At 31.0% G+C, this 16189-nt stretch overlaps 1 protein-coding gene across 1 annotated transcript in view; it reads left to right on the top strand.

The window, feature by feature from the left end:
• Positions 1 to 1475: 1475 nt before the first annotated feature.
• The window catches only part of LOC127709247 (sphingosine kinase 1-like), a 32290-nt gene continuing 17576 nt past the window's right edge, over positions 1476 to 16189 (top strand). The window contains exons 1-2 of the mRNA XM_052214668.1: positions 1476 to 1881; positions 10067 to 10216. Of these exons, the coding sequence (XP_052070628.1) occupies positions 1476 to 1881; positions 10067 to 10216 (556 nt within the window). The remainder of the gene's footprint in view (positions 1882 to 10066; positions 10217 to 16189) is intronic.

Genomic DNA, 16189 nt, shown 5'->3' with positions numbered 1-16189 from the left:
AAATACAGACACAAACGGTGATTACTGCAGGCCACCGCCTCTCTATAGGAATGTTTTCTCATCTTGGCTATGTCTTATCTAATTTATTATATTGAATGTTCTGTCATTATTGTCCAGTTTAAATCTGAGAATGTAAGTAATAAATTAGTATGACTGCATGTACATATTGACAACGTTACAGTCATTAGAAAAGTAACAAAAAAGTGAAGCAGGATGTATTTTTTATGTTGACGGTCTATGAAAAGAAAACGTCCAACCGTTTAGCATTGTTTGGCTGCTCAGGAGTGTCTCATCCAGCCTTTTTTTTTACTCAAAACTCCTGTCCTGCCTATTTTTTTCAAATTTCATCCTAGCCCCCCATAAAAATCAAATGGTAGCTCCCTAAGAAAATAATGAATAGAATAGAATTAGTGTCTTATTTCAAATTACAGCACCAAGAGCTGAGCTGAATGATTACATAAAATTCATATTCTATATACAATGGTTACAATAATTCAATGAACAATGATTTAAATGAAAGGATTATAGATTAATGTAAAAAACATGTAACTTTTAAATGATTTAGATCGCCAGTGAACGAATCCGGAATGTTACCTATATATAGAAGATCATGGAAAGTTTACAATATAGGTCGCATTTGATGTTTACAGATTTAGATCTCGACATATTTAGATATAGTTAAGAGACTCGTCTGGCCTTTAACATCAATATTTTAAACGAAACCGTGAACTGTGTACATATTTGATATGTAAATACACTGGAGGTGAAATTCTGAGACTATCGTGGTCTTTGGATATTATTAAACAGTGACTCCAAATATAAGGAGTTGCTCCTAATAGCAGAAATTCATTGGATTCAGTATGACCAGGTTGTTGGTCACCTCTGTCATATAAATTAGTTTCGGGGGAAACTTGCGGTAGTTTAGATAAAGTCCAAGTCGCTGGAAAGTTTACATATTTATTTCGCATCCATATATTTCAATCATCAAAACATAACTGAATAACCACATAAAAACAAATCTAAAATACAAATTCAAAAGACCGATTGACATGCGGAATATCAACCAATCAAATATCTTTTTATCAAATATTATAAATCGCGTTTTGCCGAAAGCGGGGATTACGGATTAAAAACATGTTTCGTATAAGTTTGTGAAGAATGGCTTTCGGCAGTTATCACTTAGTGTCAATTTATCTATATTCTTTGTTACACAATCTTTTATCATAAAGACGGATATAAATCTTTGATAATTAATTTAAATGAAAGGATTATAGTTAAGTGTAAAATACAAGTACAAATACTTTTGATACTTTAATCATTAACATACAAAATGTGCATGTTCTTTTTTGCAAAATAGAAGTTCCGACACGATAACAACTCTCAAGTGCTGCCATTGAGAATTTTCCGTTGGTAACACAGCTTACCGTAACTATCATAATTTCTGGCCTATTTATGGGTACCATGTGATGAGTCACATGACAGAGCAGATAAACATGGAGAATAAAACACAAGTGCTTTTAGAAGGATATTTTTTTCTGTTTCCCTTGAGACTGACAAAATATGATGTGAAACTTACTAAACAAGGCATTACATTTTATGAATTGCAACAAAAGAAAAATGTTTTGAAAACGGAAAAAAGCATCCATTTCGGTGACGTGGTGGGATGTCGTTGTAAAAAGGGAAAATCTGAAAATGACCCTAGTGCATATTTTTCTATTTTTTCATATCAGTTTAAAGGAAAATCAAAGCGAAAACGATCTAAATATGAATTTTCCTTTGGATTATGTGATTTTCAAAATTTTGAAGACAATTTAAAAGTATGTCAAAAGTGGAGAAATGTCATCGTCTGCTTGTCAAGAAACATTGTTGTCAACAGTAATGGTTGGTTTGATACAAAGTCTTGCTTTATTGATGCATTAATTTTAATTGCTTTTTTTTTATTTTGAGCAGGCCTAGTTGAACCTGGGACTAATACAATTATATATTAGTCCTAGTTTGAACACTTATATTTACATATTAGAGATCACCCAGCAACGGTCAAGATGAAGATTAGCTATACGAGTGCCATTCATTTGATACTTTAAAAGGCATATGATACAGAAAAAGTCTCTTGTTTTTTCCCTAAAATTTTGACATAGAGTAAATATTGATGTGCACTATTCAAATATACCAAGAACACTCATGACTCATCCCTGTTTGAGATATTTCAGTTTGAAATTTGCATGTTTCATGTAAAAACACAAATTTCATTTTCAAATACATTCTGTTAAAACTTTCACAACCTTGAAAAGGAAAGAGATTTTGCACCCTGATTTACGCAAAGTTTTCCTTGATTTATAGGCCTTGAATAAAGTCCAAAAGATTAAAGACTGAACATGATAAACAATTTGTGAAATCATACAATTATTGGGAATAAAAAGCTATCAAAATTTTCTTGCCAATAGAAATGTATATAGAAAAAATTCTACCATTGATTTTTTTCTTGCAATTTCGATATAACACTCCTGACGCAGTCCATAGTGGATTGCAAAAGAAAAAGATAGGGGTCCATTTGCTCATGTTTTACTTAGTACATGTTGTAATAGATAACCAGTTTTTAATGCCCGACATCCCATTTTTGTTTACCGCTAAATTACATCGTAGTGTACTATTTTTAATGCAACATTGTCATGCAGCAATTCCTGCTGTATACTCAATCGCTTTAATTAGGAATTACTGTCATACATGTACATTATGTATACAAATTTATTGATGGTAGAAAAGTCTTCATTTGCCTTGAAATGTATGCCGTCATAGTTGTCTCCTCAAATATACAACATGTTCTTTTTCCTTTGCAATTACCCTCAAATTCACATAACCAAGTTGATGAGATGAGCATGCAGGCTCACTTGAATGATTTTTCTGAGAATTTTGGATGATCATCATTGGCAATGTTGTGAAAACAACAAAATAAATGTAGTTCATTATTATTTGCCCTTGTTTCTGTATCTAATGCTTTGAAGGAATAATTTTCATATTTAATTTATATATATGCTGATTTCAATTGTTGATGTTACTGTCGCAAATTAAGTTTTCGAGTTACAGTTGAGCGCATACAGTAAAGGATATTTGCGACTGTAATTTCCTATTTTAATGAATTTGCTGATGGGAGTATAAATGAAAAATTATAGAATTTCTTCATACTTTGCCAAATTTAAGTCTACATGTACATGTTGTATATTGTGATGTACAAAACTATCATGAAGATGATAGGTCACCAAACTTATTTTCAAACTACAGGTTGTAAAATTGACACATTTTGTATGGAATATACAGAGAAAATGCACCATTATGTGAATAGAACGTTAACTAAATGATAACATTTTGAAATTAAGTATGAGAAGAAAGCTCTGTAAATTCCTTATAAATTGTACAATTTCTGAGTTACCTCCCCTTTATACATTGTAATTGCTAAAATGAAGGGGAAAAAATTTAGATCAGGCAAAAGTGTTCTACCTATGTAAAAATCTTAGTAATTATATCATAAGATAAAATCACATGAAATTGTTCATTTCAATGAAAAATCTAAATTTGCTGACATGATTGAAAATTTAGACCTATTGTGTTTTGCTATTTTGCAGTCCAAAATAGAAGAAGACTCCCATACAACCTTAAAAGATTTTTTAGCGAAGTGAAAATATCATATACATTTGTGCATGGCATTCCATCATAATTTTACCCCCTCTCAATATATGAAGGAGTCCAATCAAAATCACAATTACAAACAAATATTATTACAATTTTTTTTAACCTTGTAATTCATGTGATTTTACAATGTTGTTTCATGTTCAACCCGACCTTTCTAATCCATAAATGGTTAAAATCACATCATTTAAATGTTCCCAAAATATTAAAGTTCAAATTGTAATGTCAATGAATCATTCCACAGAATTAATTTTGGAACTCAAAATTTTATAGGGTTATTCATTTTTATACGACCGCAAAAAAATTTTGTGGTCGTATATTGGTATGACGTTGGCGTCGTCGTCGTCATCCAGCGTCGTCGTCCGAATACACATTGGTTTTCGCACTCTAACTTTAGTTTAAGTAAATGGATCTTTTTGAAATTTGACCATAAGGTTAAATACCACAAAAGGAAGGTTGGGATTGATTTTGGGGGTTATGGTACCAACAGTTAAGGAATTAGGGGCCAAAAATAAGCATTTTCTAGTTTCCAGACAATAACTGTGGAACGGTGTATGGATCTCTCTGAAATTATACTACAAGTTTCCATACCACAAAGGGATGGTTAGGATTTGCTTTTAGGGGTTATGGCTCAAACCGTTTAGAAATAAGGGGCAAAAAAGGGGGAAAAACAAGGTTGTCCTGGTTAATGGACAAATACTTTAGTACAAAACATAATTTAAAGCAGTGTAAGGGAGATAAATCAAATACATCATTGAAATTATCTCCCTTACACTGCTTTTAAATTATGTATAAAGTAATGGTTAATGAACAATAAAGATAATTTAAAACAGTGTAAGGGAGGTAATCCAAATACAACGTTTTGGTTACTTCCCTTACACTGCTTTTAAATTATGTTTAAAGAAATGCATATTTATAAAGGAAGACCAGTAAAAATATCTGCAAATGTTGCATCTTTTTTTTTTACAAAAAAATCCATATGAAAGATTTGACACTATATTTTTAAAATAGATTAAGTTAGCACTATGGTAAATTTAAATGGGTAATTATGGTTGCCAACTCCATTGGAAATTTGAATTGAGATTATGACCATATCTTGAGGGAAAGAATTTTTTTGGGGAAAAAAGGGGGGGGGGGGATAAAAAGAAATTGTGGGGGGTCAATTTTTTCTCATTTCAGATTTCAGAAATTAAAAAAATTATTCTTCAAATATTATTTTTTTTTCAAATTTCAAATATTGAAAAATTTCAAGAAGAAATCTTTAATTGCACAGTATGGTGCATTAGATTTGTAAAATCATTGATCACATTTATTTCTTTGTTATGCCGAATCCAACAGTGTATTTAGATTTTTAATTTTGGGTCCAGTTTTCAAATTGGTCTACATTAAGGTCCAAAGGGTCCAAAATTAAACTTTGTTTGATTTTAGCAAAAATTGAATATATGAGGTTCTTTGATATGCTGAATCTAAACATGTATTTAGATTTTTGATTTTTGGCCCAGTTTTCAAGTTGGTCCAAATTGGGGTCCAAAATTAAACTTTGTTTGATTTCAACAAAAATTGAATATATGGGGTTCCTTGATATGCTGAATCTAACCATGTATTTAGATTTTTTATTTGTGGACCCCGTTATCAAATTGGTTCATATTGAGGTCAAAAGGGTCCAAAATTAAACTTTGTTTGATTTCATCTAAAATTGAATTATTGGGGTTCTTTGATATTCCAAATCTAACCGTGTATTTAGATTTTTAATTTTGGGTCCTGTTTTTTAAATTGGTCTACATTAAGGTCCAAAGGGTCCAAAATTAAACTTAGTTTGATTTTAACAAAAATTGAATTCTTGGGGTTCTTTGATATGCTGAATCTAAACATGTGTTTAGATTTTTGATTATGGGCCCAGTTTTCAAGTTGGTCCAAGATAGGGTCCAGTATTTAAACTTTGTTTGATTTCAACAAAAATTGAATATATGGGGTTCTTTGATATGCTGAATCTAAACATGTATTTAGATTTTTGATTATGGGCCCAGTTTTCAAGTTGGTCCAAATTGGGGTCCAAAATTAAACTTTGTTTGATTTCAACAAAAATTGAATATATGGGGTTCCTTGATATGCTGAATCTAACCATGTATCTAGATTTTTTATTTGTGGACCCCATTATCAACTTTGTCCACATTGAGGTCAAAAGGGTCCAAAATTAAACTTTGTTTGATTTCATCAAAAATTGAATTATTGGGGTTCTTTGATATGCCAAATCTAACCGTGTTTTTAGATTTTTAATTTGGGTCCCGTTTTTTAAATTGGTCTTCATTGAGGTCCAAAGGGTCCAAAATTAAACTTAGTTTGATTTTAACAAAAATTGAATTCTTGGGGTTCTTTGATATGCTGAATCTAAACATGTGTTTAGATTTTTGATTATGGGCCCAGTTTTAAGTTGGTCCAAGTTGGGGTCCAAAATTAAACTTTTTTTGATTTCAACAAAAATTTAATATATGGGGTTCTTTGATATGCTGAATCTAACCATGAATTTAGATTTTTTATTTGTGGGCCCCGCTATCAAATTGGTTCATATTGAGGTCAAAAGGGTCCAAAATTAAACTTTGTTTGATTTCATCAAAAATTGAATTATTGGGGTTCTTTGATATTCCAAATCTAACCGTGTATTTAGATTTTTAATTTTAAGTCCCGTTTTTTAAATTGGTCTACATTAAGGTCCAAAGGGTCCAAAATTAAACTTAGTTTGATTTTAGCAAAAATTGAATTCTTGGGGTTATTTGATATGCTGAATCTAAACATGTGTTTAGATTTTTGATTATGGGCCCAGTTTTCAAGTTTGTCCAAGTTGGGGTCCAAAATTAAACTTTGTTTGATTTTAACAAAAATTGAATATATGGGGTTCTTTGATATGCTGAATCTAACCATGTATTTTGATTTTGGACATTGGACCATAATAGGTAAATTAAAAAAATTCAAGTTCTTAGACCACATTCTTTCTGTGTCAGAAACCTATGCTGTGTCAAATATTTAATAACAATCCAAATTCAGAGCTGTATCAAGCTTGAATGTTGTGTCCATACTTGCCCCAACTGTTCAGGGTTCGACCTCTGCGGTCGTATCAAGCTGCGCCCCAGCGAAGCATTTTATTCATTATTGATCCTATATGATTCCAGATAATTAAATGGATAATCTATCTGTAAAGAAATATTTGTTTCTAATTATTATGGTTTTATCACTTTCATTTTCATTTCTGTTTCAGGAAATAAAACCAAAAAAATCTGACATATTTCAAAACTTATTTTAAATGGAAAGATATTTTCAATAGTTTGTTTTTTTACTAAGTGTTCATTAGTTTATAGGTATTTTAAGTAAGGGCAATAATAAAGGTGGAAATTGCAATATGTTTTTTTTTGTGAAAACATACAATTATTAGTAATCGAAAGGCAATTAGGCAATTTTCGTGCCACAACAAATGCATACAGAAAAAAATATTCATGTACCATTGATGCTAGAGATCCCATTTCCTTTTTTGGCACTAAATTAGATCGCAGTGTATTCTGAATGCAACGTCTGAATGCAGTTATTCTCATTGTACATGTACATCAAAAGGCTCTTATAGAATTGCTGTCATAAATTGGAATCGGATTTCATTAGATTAATTTTTTTTTTGCACCATCAGTAGATTTCACTTGATTAAATATAAAGCAATTATCATTTTCCTTTGCAATTAGTGCTTTTAAATTTGATTCACATAACAGATTTAATAATGTTAATGGCATATCCAGGAATATTGGGTGCTTATCATTAGCCAGGTTGCAAAAAACTACAAGTTAAATTTGGATACTTTATTATTCTGCCCCTGGTACTGTATTGTATGCCCTTATAAGTTGATGACATAAGATTTTTTATTCAGTTTAACAGAAGGAAGTAACTTTTACTGAAATTTATTTAGGCATAGGAATGAATTTCCATGTATTGATATGGCGAACTAATGCAAGGCAAAATTTCTGCTCCTACCAAAGTGACCTTTTTTGTCAAACTTGACACCCTTCATCCCTTTCAACCCATTTTGTAGATCATTCAAAATTGAATAATTTATTCTTGACCTGAATATGCATGATATATTTGGCAAGTTGGAAGATAAACAAATGATTAATCAATTAATACGAATTGAATTTATAGATATATTCTTCTTGTTATTTTGAAGTTTAAATAACTGTTCATACTTTAAGAAAATAGATCTGATAAATAAACAACTACATGTACGTTTAATTGTTAAACATAGAATTATAACTCTATGCCATGTTGTAACTGATCATCTTCTGGCTATTTGATCCCCTTCTTCTGTCTGTATAGAAATAAGAAGATGTGATTATGATTGCCAATGGGACAACTCTTCACCACAGACCAAAATTAAGTAAGATAGAAGTTAACAACTATAGATTACCATACGGCCTACAACAATGCAGTCTACACTGTTAGCCATTAGTCTGATGCCCAAGAGGCTAGAGGTATAGGGGGAGGGTTGAAATCTCACAAAACATGTTTAACCCCGCTGCATTTTTGCGCCTGCCCCAAGTCAGGAGCCTCAGGCCTTTGTTAGTCTTGTATGTTTTTTATTAGTCCCATTCTGTCTGTCTGTCTGTCTGTCTGTCTGTCTGTCTGTCTGTCCATCTGTCAGTCTGGCAAATCATTTTTCCATACTTTTTTCTTTGTGCTTGAAGATATTGATTTGATATTTATTAAATAGTTTCATCATGACAAGTTACAGATCAAGTTCGAATTTTGTTCCGGTCTGATGATTTTGTGCAGAGTTATGGTCCTTGGACTTAGAAAATGCACTCAAATAATCAGTTTTCCACACTTTTTTTTGTCATGCTTGAAGGTTTTGATTTAATAATTGGTATATAGTTTTATCATGACAAGTTACAGATCAAGTTCAAATATTGTTCCGGTCTGATGATTTTGTACAGAGTTATGGTCCTTGGACTTAGAAAATTCACTCAAATAATCAGTTTTCAACACTTTTTTTTCGTCATGCATGAAGATATTGATTTGATAATTTGTATATAGGTTTATCATGACAAGTTACAGATCAAGTTGATTTTGTTCTGGTCTGATGAATTTGTGCAGAGTTATGGTCCTTGGACTTAGAAAATTCTCTCAAATAATCAGTTTTCAACACTTTTTTTGTCATGCTTGAAGATATTGACTTTATATTTGTTATGTATTTTAACACCATGACAAGTTATAAATCAAGTTAGCATTTTGTTCCAGTACAATGAATTCTTAACTGGTAGGGGATTATGTATTGCTATGCAATACTCTCAGAATGCTTGTTTTAGTTCATTTATATGTTTTGGATTTAGTATGACATCCATTTTCACTGAACTAGTACACATTTTTTATTTAGGGGCCAGCTGAGGCCCGCATCCGGGTGCGGGATTTTCTCGCTGCGTTGAAGACCCATTGGTGGCCTTCGGCTGTTATCTGCTCTTTGGTCGGGTTGTTGTCTCTTAGACATATTCCCCATTTCAATTCTCAATTTTAGTTAAATTTTATTCATACGAGTAAGAATTTGCAAAACTTTGTTTAGTCACATAGGTAAATGTCAGAATATTGGTCTTCGGACTAGTAGTTAGTAAGATTTTGGTGCAGACTGACAATGAGCAAAACCCATTGCTAACGACACTGTCTAACCCTTACTAGATAAATTCTAATACAATAAAAAACACTGTCAGTACTTGATTTCAATTTTTACGTTAAATTCACCTCAAATGGTCTTATACATATATGTGAATCTCACATGAAATTTTCGACTGAATTTCACATGAACTTTACCAAGAAAAAAAAAATGATACTTTAATTTTAATTTGAAAATTTAGATATTATTTGAAAAACTTTAATTTGAAAATTTAGATGTTATTTGAATTTCACGTGAAAAAGTTCTAGTGATTTTTACATCAAATTCATGTGAAACTCGCATGAAATCAGTGAGTTTCATGTATAAAGCTCTTTTGAGGTGAAATTCACATGAATCTCAATTCATGTGAAATTTCCCTGTGAAATGCTCAGAAAATGTCTTTAAATTTGAAAAGACAGTCAATCAATTGATAAATAATTCAGCACAGAAAAATTCATTGATATGGACTGATATTTAATATAAGAAATAACCAAACATACCATAACATTATCCATTTGTTGTGTATTTGTACAAGTAATAATTGGTTGTTGACCTCCTCCCCCTTTTTCTTGTTATTAAGATGCACCAGTCATAATATGGAATTATGCCATAAGCCCAATTTCATCTTGCATAGATTTCTTTATTTCAATTAAAGTTTATCAGATGAAAAGCATTTATCTTAAACAATAACTGTTTCTGTTTCAGAAGTGGAATTTTGTATGCTACCTCCAAGCCCTACAGTATTAGTCCTTATTAATCCACATAGTGGACCTGGAAAAGCACAACAGATCTTTGAGAGCACTGTTAAACCTATGTTGGATGATGCTGATATTGATTACAAAGTACTTATTACAGGTGAGAAGTTCATGATTCAGCATTTATGGTGTACAATGTATAATTTCCATTTTGATAAGGAAGCAAATTTGGAGATATGACAAAGGATTAAGTCAAAATTATTGTATTTAAGGAGGTCCTGAAATATTTTGGACCGCCTTAATTTGAATTCAGGATTTATCCATAAATCATTGAGGGCCTCCATAATTGATTTCAGGATATCCTGAAATATTTAAGGACCTCAGTCATGAAATTAAGCAATTTGACAGATCACTTGTGGAGGTCCTGAAATATTTCAGTCTACCCTTAAAAAAATTCTTTGTTTGATGTTTCCTACCCATGCCTTACAGGGTTGGGTAGGTAGGTATGGATTTTATTTTTGGCCAACAACATAAATTGCATGTTTTACACAAGAAAAAAAAAAGACATTAGAGCAGGAATAAATCTTTTTGGGTAGGCTGCTTTTTAAGTTGGTAGGTAGGCAAACAACAATCAATCTAAATTTTACTTTTGGCCTCAGGATATCCTGAAATTTGTTTATGGAGGTCCTCAATGATGTTATGTATATATCCTGCATTCAAATTAAGGAGGTCTTCAAATATTTCAGGACTTCATTTAGTTCAATAATTTTATTAAATCCATGCCTTATATACACTTGCTACATGTACATGTATAAACCTGTTACAGTTGAGGAGATTGGACTTATCATTTTATCTGTCATCTGAAGAAATACACTAGTATAACGCTTACTAACATTAGAAATATTCAGTATACAGGTACTTCACTGATTTCAAAAAGAAAATCATACTTGTGCAAATTTTAGAAATGGGTAGAAACATGATTTCTGTCCTGTTTTGTATAATGTGTACAAGTAAATTATATACTTTCAAAGTACACTGTACATGTATTGTTTTTAATCCTACAATTAGATATTTTTTCTTTCATTTCATCCTAATTAATACACAATTTGACATAACTTGAAAGTGGACTATCAAGAGGACATTAAAATGAACGATGATTATTTTTAAAAATGCATAGATTTGTCCTGTTTAATGCTTAAAATAAGGTAGGTACATTTACGGTGCATGGTGACTCTAATGGCATTATAAACAAATATTACGTGTTAGTATATCTGTTTCTTTTTTCTCTGTACATTATATATCATATAGAAGTAAAGACTAGTGACTGCATATCTTTTAGTTTGTCAGGGAATGGAAATTTTGACGTAACATTTAACTTCTGTACAATTTATGTACGAAAAGATATGAATGAAAGACAGTGTGAGACCACATGAGGATAGGACTGTCCTTTATCGTCAAGTGTTAAACGCCTGTTAGCGTCAAATGAGCCTTAATTTTTTCATCGTCATTTGTCAAGTTTCATTTTGTAGCTACCATTAACATCAAATGAAGTAAAATGTTTATCTTTAACGTTATTTTAACAAATATTTTACCCTCATTCGTCATGTGGGGTACCCCTTTTCCTACCATTCCACATTCTATACAATTTATTTACAAAGAATATGTATTATTGTCTGACTGCATGACTATATCAGTTTTTTGTTGTTTACTTTTAAAAAAGACATATGAAAATGAAGACTGATTAACATTTTATAGATATGTGACATATGGATTTATTTAACAAAAAGTGAAAGAAATGCTGAACCCCTCTATCATGAAATATGTTAAAAGTATTGGCTCCTTTATAAAACAGTCATTAGAACTTAGGGCAGAAGTACTAGTCTTATAATTTTTTTCCATGTGTTCATTTCTTTTAGAATTGTTATTTTTTTGCTATATTATGTTTGTTTCTCTTTTTTATACGACTGCAAAAAAAATTTTTGTGGTCGTATATTGGTATGACGTTGGCGTCATCGTTGTCGTCGTCGTCCGGCGTCGTCCGAAGACACATTGGTTTTCGCACTCTAACTTTAGTTTAAGTGAATGGATCTCTATGAAATTTTGCCACAAGGTTCAATACCACAAAAGGAAGGTTGGGATTGATTTTGGGGGTTATGGTACCAACAGTAAAGGAATAAGGGGCCAAAAAGGGGCCAAAAATAAGCATTTTTGTAACTTCCAGACATACCTTGTGTGTTAGTGTATGGATCTCTCTGACATTGTACCACAAGGTTCCATATCACAACAGGAATGCTGGGATTGATTTTGGGGGTACTTGCCTCAAAATTTTTGGAATTAGGGGCCAAAAAAGGGGCAAAAAACAAGTATTTTTCTAGTTTCATGACAATAACTTGTGTGTAAGTGTATGGATATTTCTGAAATTGTACTACAAGGTTCCATATCACAAAGGGAAAGCTGGAATTGAGTTTGGGGGTAATTGCCGAAACGTTTAGGAATTTGGGGCCAAAAAGGGGCCAAAAAACACATTTTTCTAGTTTCCAGACAATAACTTGTGTTCAAGTGTATGGATCTCTCTGAAATTGTACTGCAAGGTACCATACCACAAAGGGAAGGCTGGGATTGAGTTTGGGGGTGATTAATCATAAGGGGGTTCAAAAAATTTGGAGGGGGGGGGGGTTTCTTTTTTTCCTTTTTTTTTTCTTTTAAAATTTTCAATTTTAAGTTGGTTATTTCTGATTTATATTTAAAAGCAAATAATAATGATATGGTAGGAGATACACACCAAACAGGATGTGTAAATTATTATATAATAAGTATTGTGCAATAGCAAGAAATTTTCAATTGCACAGTATTGCACAATAGCAAGAAATCTTCAATTGCACTGTATTGCGCAATAGCAAGAAATCTTCAATTGCACAGTATTGGGCAATAGCAAGAAATATGCAATAGCACAATATTGCGCAATAGCAAGAAATTGTCAATTGTACAGTATTGCGCAATAGCAAGAAATATTTAATTGCACAGTATTGTGCAAAAGAAGATACTTCGTATAAATTGTTTATTTCTTGACCAATTTCAATGGGGTTTTATTCTTGAATTCTTGGGGTACTTTAATATGCTGAATCTAACCGTGTATTTAGTTTTTGGATTTTGGGCCCCGTTTTTAAATTGGTCCACATTGAGGTCCAAAGGGTCCAAAATTAAACTTTGTTTGATTTCATCAAAAATTGAATTATTGGGGTTCTTTGATATGCCGAATCTAACCATGTATTTAGATTCTTAATTTTTGGATCCGTTTTCAAATTGGTCTACATTAAGGTCCAAAGGGTCCAAAATTAAACTTAGTTTGATTTTAACAAAAATTGAATTCTTAGGGTTCTTTGATATGCTGAATCTAAACATGTATTTAGATTTTTGATTATGGGCCCAGTTTTCAAGTTGGTCCAAATCGGGGTCCAAAATTAAACTTTGTTTGATTTCAACAAAAATTGAATATATGGGGTTCTTTGATATGCTGAATCTAACCATGTATTTAGATTTTTGATTTTTGGGCCCCATTATCAACTTTGTCCACATTGAGGTCAAAAGGGTCCAAAATTAAACTTTGTTTGATTTCATCAAAAATTGAATTCTTGGGGTTCTTTGATATGCTGAATCTAACCATGTATTTAGATTTTGGATATTGGACCATAATAGGTGAATGTCCAATTTAAAATTTTTAAGTTCATAGACCACATTCATTCTGTGTCAGAAACCTATGCTGTGTCAAATATTTAATCACAATCCAAATGCAAAGCTGTATCAAGCTTGAATGTTGTGTCCATACTTGCCCCAACTGTTCAGGGTTCGACCTCTGCGGTCGTATCAAGCTGCGCCCTGCGGAGCATTTTTTTTTTGACATAAACTAATTATATTTATATGACAATAAAGATATTATTTATATCCTTGTGTACCAATTTTTGTGGATGGAGGAAAAATTGAATTTTCATGGTTTTGCAAAAATCTGCATACAAGCTTATAGAAAATTTGTACTTCGATGAAAATTTATTTCGTGGTTCACCTTAACCTAACAAATCCACGAAAACAGGTATCATATAAGTAATAATGAATCCACAGTATTTAAATTTTCACTCTCCAGATACATTTTGGTTAGATTTAAATGTAACATGATGGTCAATATTCACATTTAGATAAGCAATTATAAAGTAAATAAAGATAAAAAAATGTAACCATCAAAGTTTTATGTCTTTGATTACAATCTACTTTTTGACTTCACTAGAATTTGTTTAAAATAAATGAGACTCAAAGGTATGAATAATGCAAGATTATGTACAGAAAATTTAGAACTTAACTTCAACCAAGGCCTATCTTATTGCCTATAAATAAAAGAGATAAAAATTATATTTTTATGTCTTATTCAAAATAGTTTCACCAATTTCTTTGTGAGTATAATAAGTTCGTTACTCTTTTTCAAAATAAAATTACAAGTTTTTTTTAAAGACTAGCACTATAAATTGATAGTATATGAATAACTGAATTAAACCAGCTAAAAAAAATGAAAGGTCCATGTCCTTGTTTTTGAGATGTAAGTCACTGAAAATTTGGTGAGAAATGATTCTCTCTAGATTTTTCGTACATTTAACATTAACACCTTTTTTCTTTTAAAAACTGAAAAAATAACAAGGATTTAAAAAGATTTCAAAAACGGCTTTTTAAACTATATGTACCATAATAAAATTATGAAAAGAAAAGTAGGGGTTATCAAGCCCAAATTTTAATGGCACTACATTGGTAAAACCAGAGGATTCTGAATATCTGACCAAAAGTCTAAAACAAGATTAGTGAACATCCTTATTATAAAGTCAAAAGTAGGTGTTAATTTGTGCTTAAGCCCATGTTAAAAGTAATGTTTGTAAACTGGTTTTGTTTCATATTGACACTGTTGCTCAGTGTTCAATGTTAGCTTTTGTTTGACACAATCAAGACGTTTTTGTGTTTATAATGCTACAAACTCATCTATATAAATATGCCCTCTTCTGACATTATAAGGCATTCATTGATATTATGGACATAATACTAATTACAGGAAACTACCGTTTAAGCAGCATCCTTAAACAAAATATTTGAATTTAAAGACTAAAAAAACAGAAGGAAATTCTTGCAAGTGGAGGATAGTATTACAAATATAAATTCTACCACAATATAGTGTTGATAAGGATATTTATTCACTGATGATAGTCAAACTTTCACAATTTAAAATGCAAGGTTTTAAAAACTAGAATGAAACACTTTAAGGTTAACAAAACTTAAAACTAGGTAGCGATAAATTTGAGGAATATGCTGCATGTTTAAATAATTAGATATAATACCAAATGTCTGACTGTTACTGCTGATTAGAATGACAGATGTCCATTTACAAACAAAATATATACTTTGTTCTCTATGGATTTGTAATTAAAACAATATCATAAATAACTTATAAAGTCTTTCTTCTGATTCCTCATAAAGTATATCATGAAATTATAATTTTTCAACCTCTGAATTATCAAAGCTTTCATATTTGGCATCTGAAGATTGGAATTTTTTCTTTCCAATAATCATCATGTGTTTGTATGTAGCAATTACATTTTGAATCTTGTAATAAATAATTAATTAATGCTACTACTGTTCATTTATTAGGTTTTTGCACCTTTATTAACAGGCAATGATGGTACAAACTATCAGGTTTATGAATTATAAACAATAAAGATAATTATTAAGTTCAGTGTAATTCTGCCTGTCTTCAAAGAGCTTTGACAAATGTGCTATTTCTTTTTTATACTCTTGAGAACTAAACAATGAAATGATTTGAATTTTTACCACATATATATATAAATATTTATACATGTATTATATTATATATATAAAAGTCTCATGATTTGAGCAGCCATACTGATATAAAATAATTATACAGAAAGATTAGATGTAATAAAATTGTATTTCGGCTCAACAAATGACCTTCTTCAATGTCAATGTTTTTATCAAATGTGATACAATAGATATCTTCTTACATACAATCAAACTATAAAATTAAAGTCGAATAAATTTAATATAACAAATTGGCATGCTTTTTCTGGTTTTTATGCCCCTGTTG

This window comes from Mytilus californianus, unplaced genomic scaffold, assembly GCF_021869535.1.
Source record: "Mytilus californianus isolate M0D057914Y unplaced genomic scaffold, xbMytCali1.0.p SCAF_7, whole genome shotgun sequence".
Lineage (NCBI taxonomy): Eukaryota > Metazoa > Mollusca > Bivalvia > Mytilida > Mytilidae > Mytilus > Mytilus californianus.
Note: the sequence above shows the minus strand (reverse complement) of the source record. Positions and strands in the feature narration are given on the sequence as shown.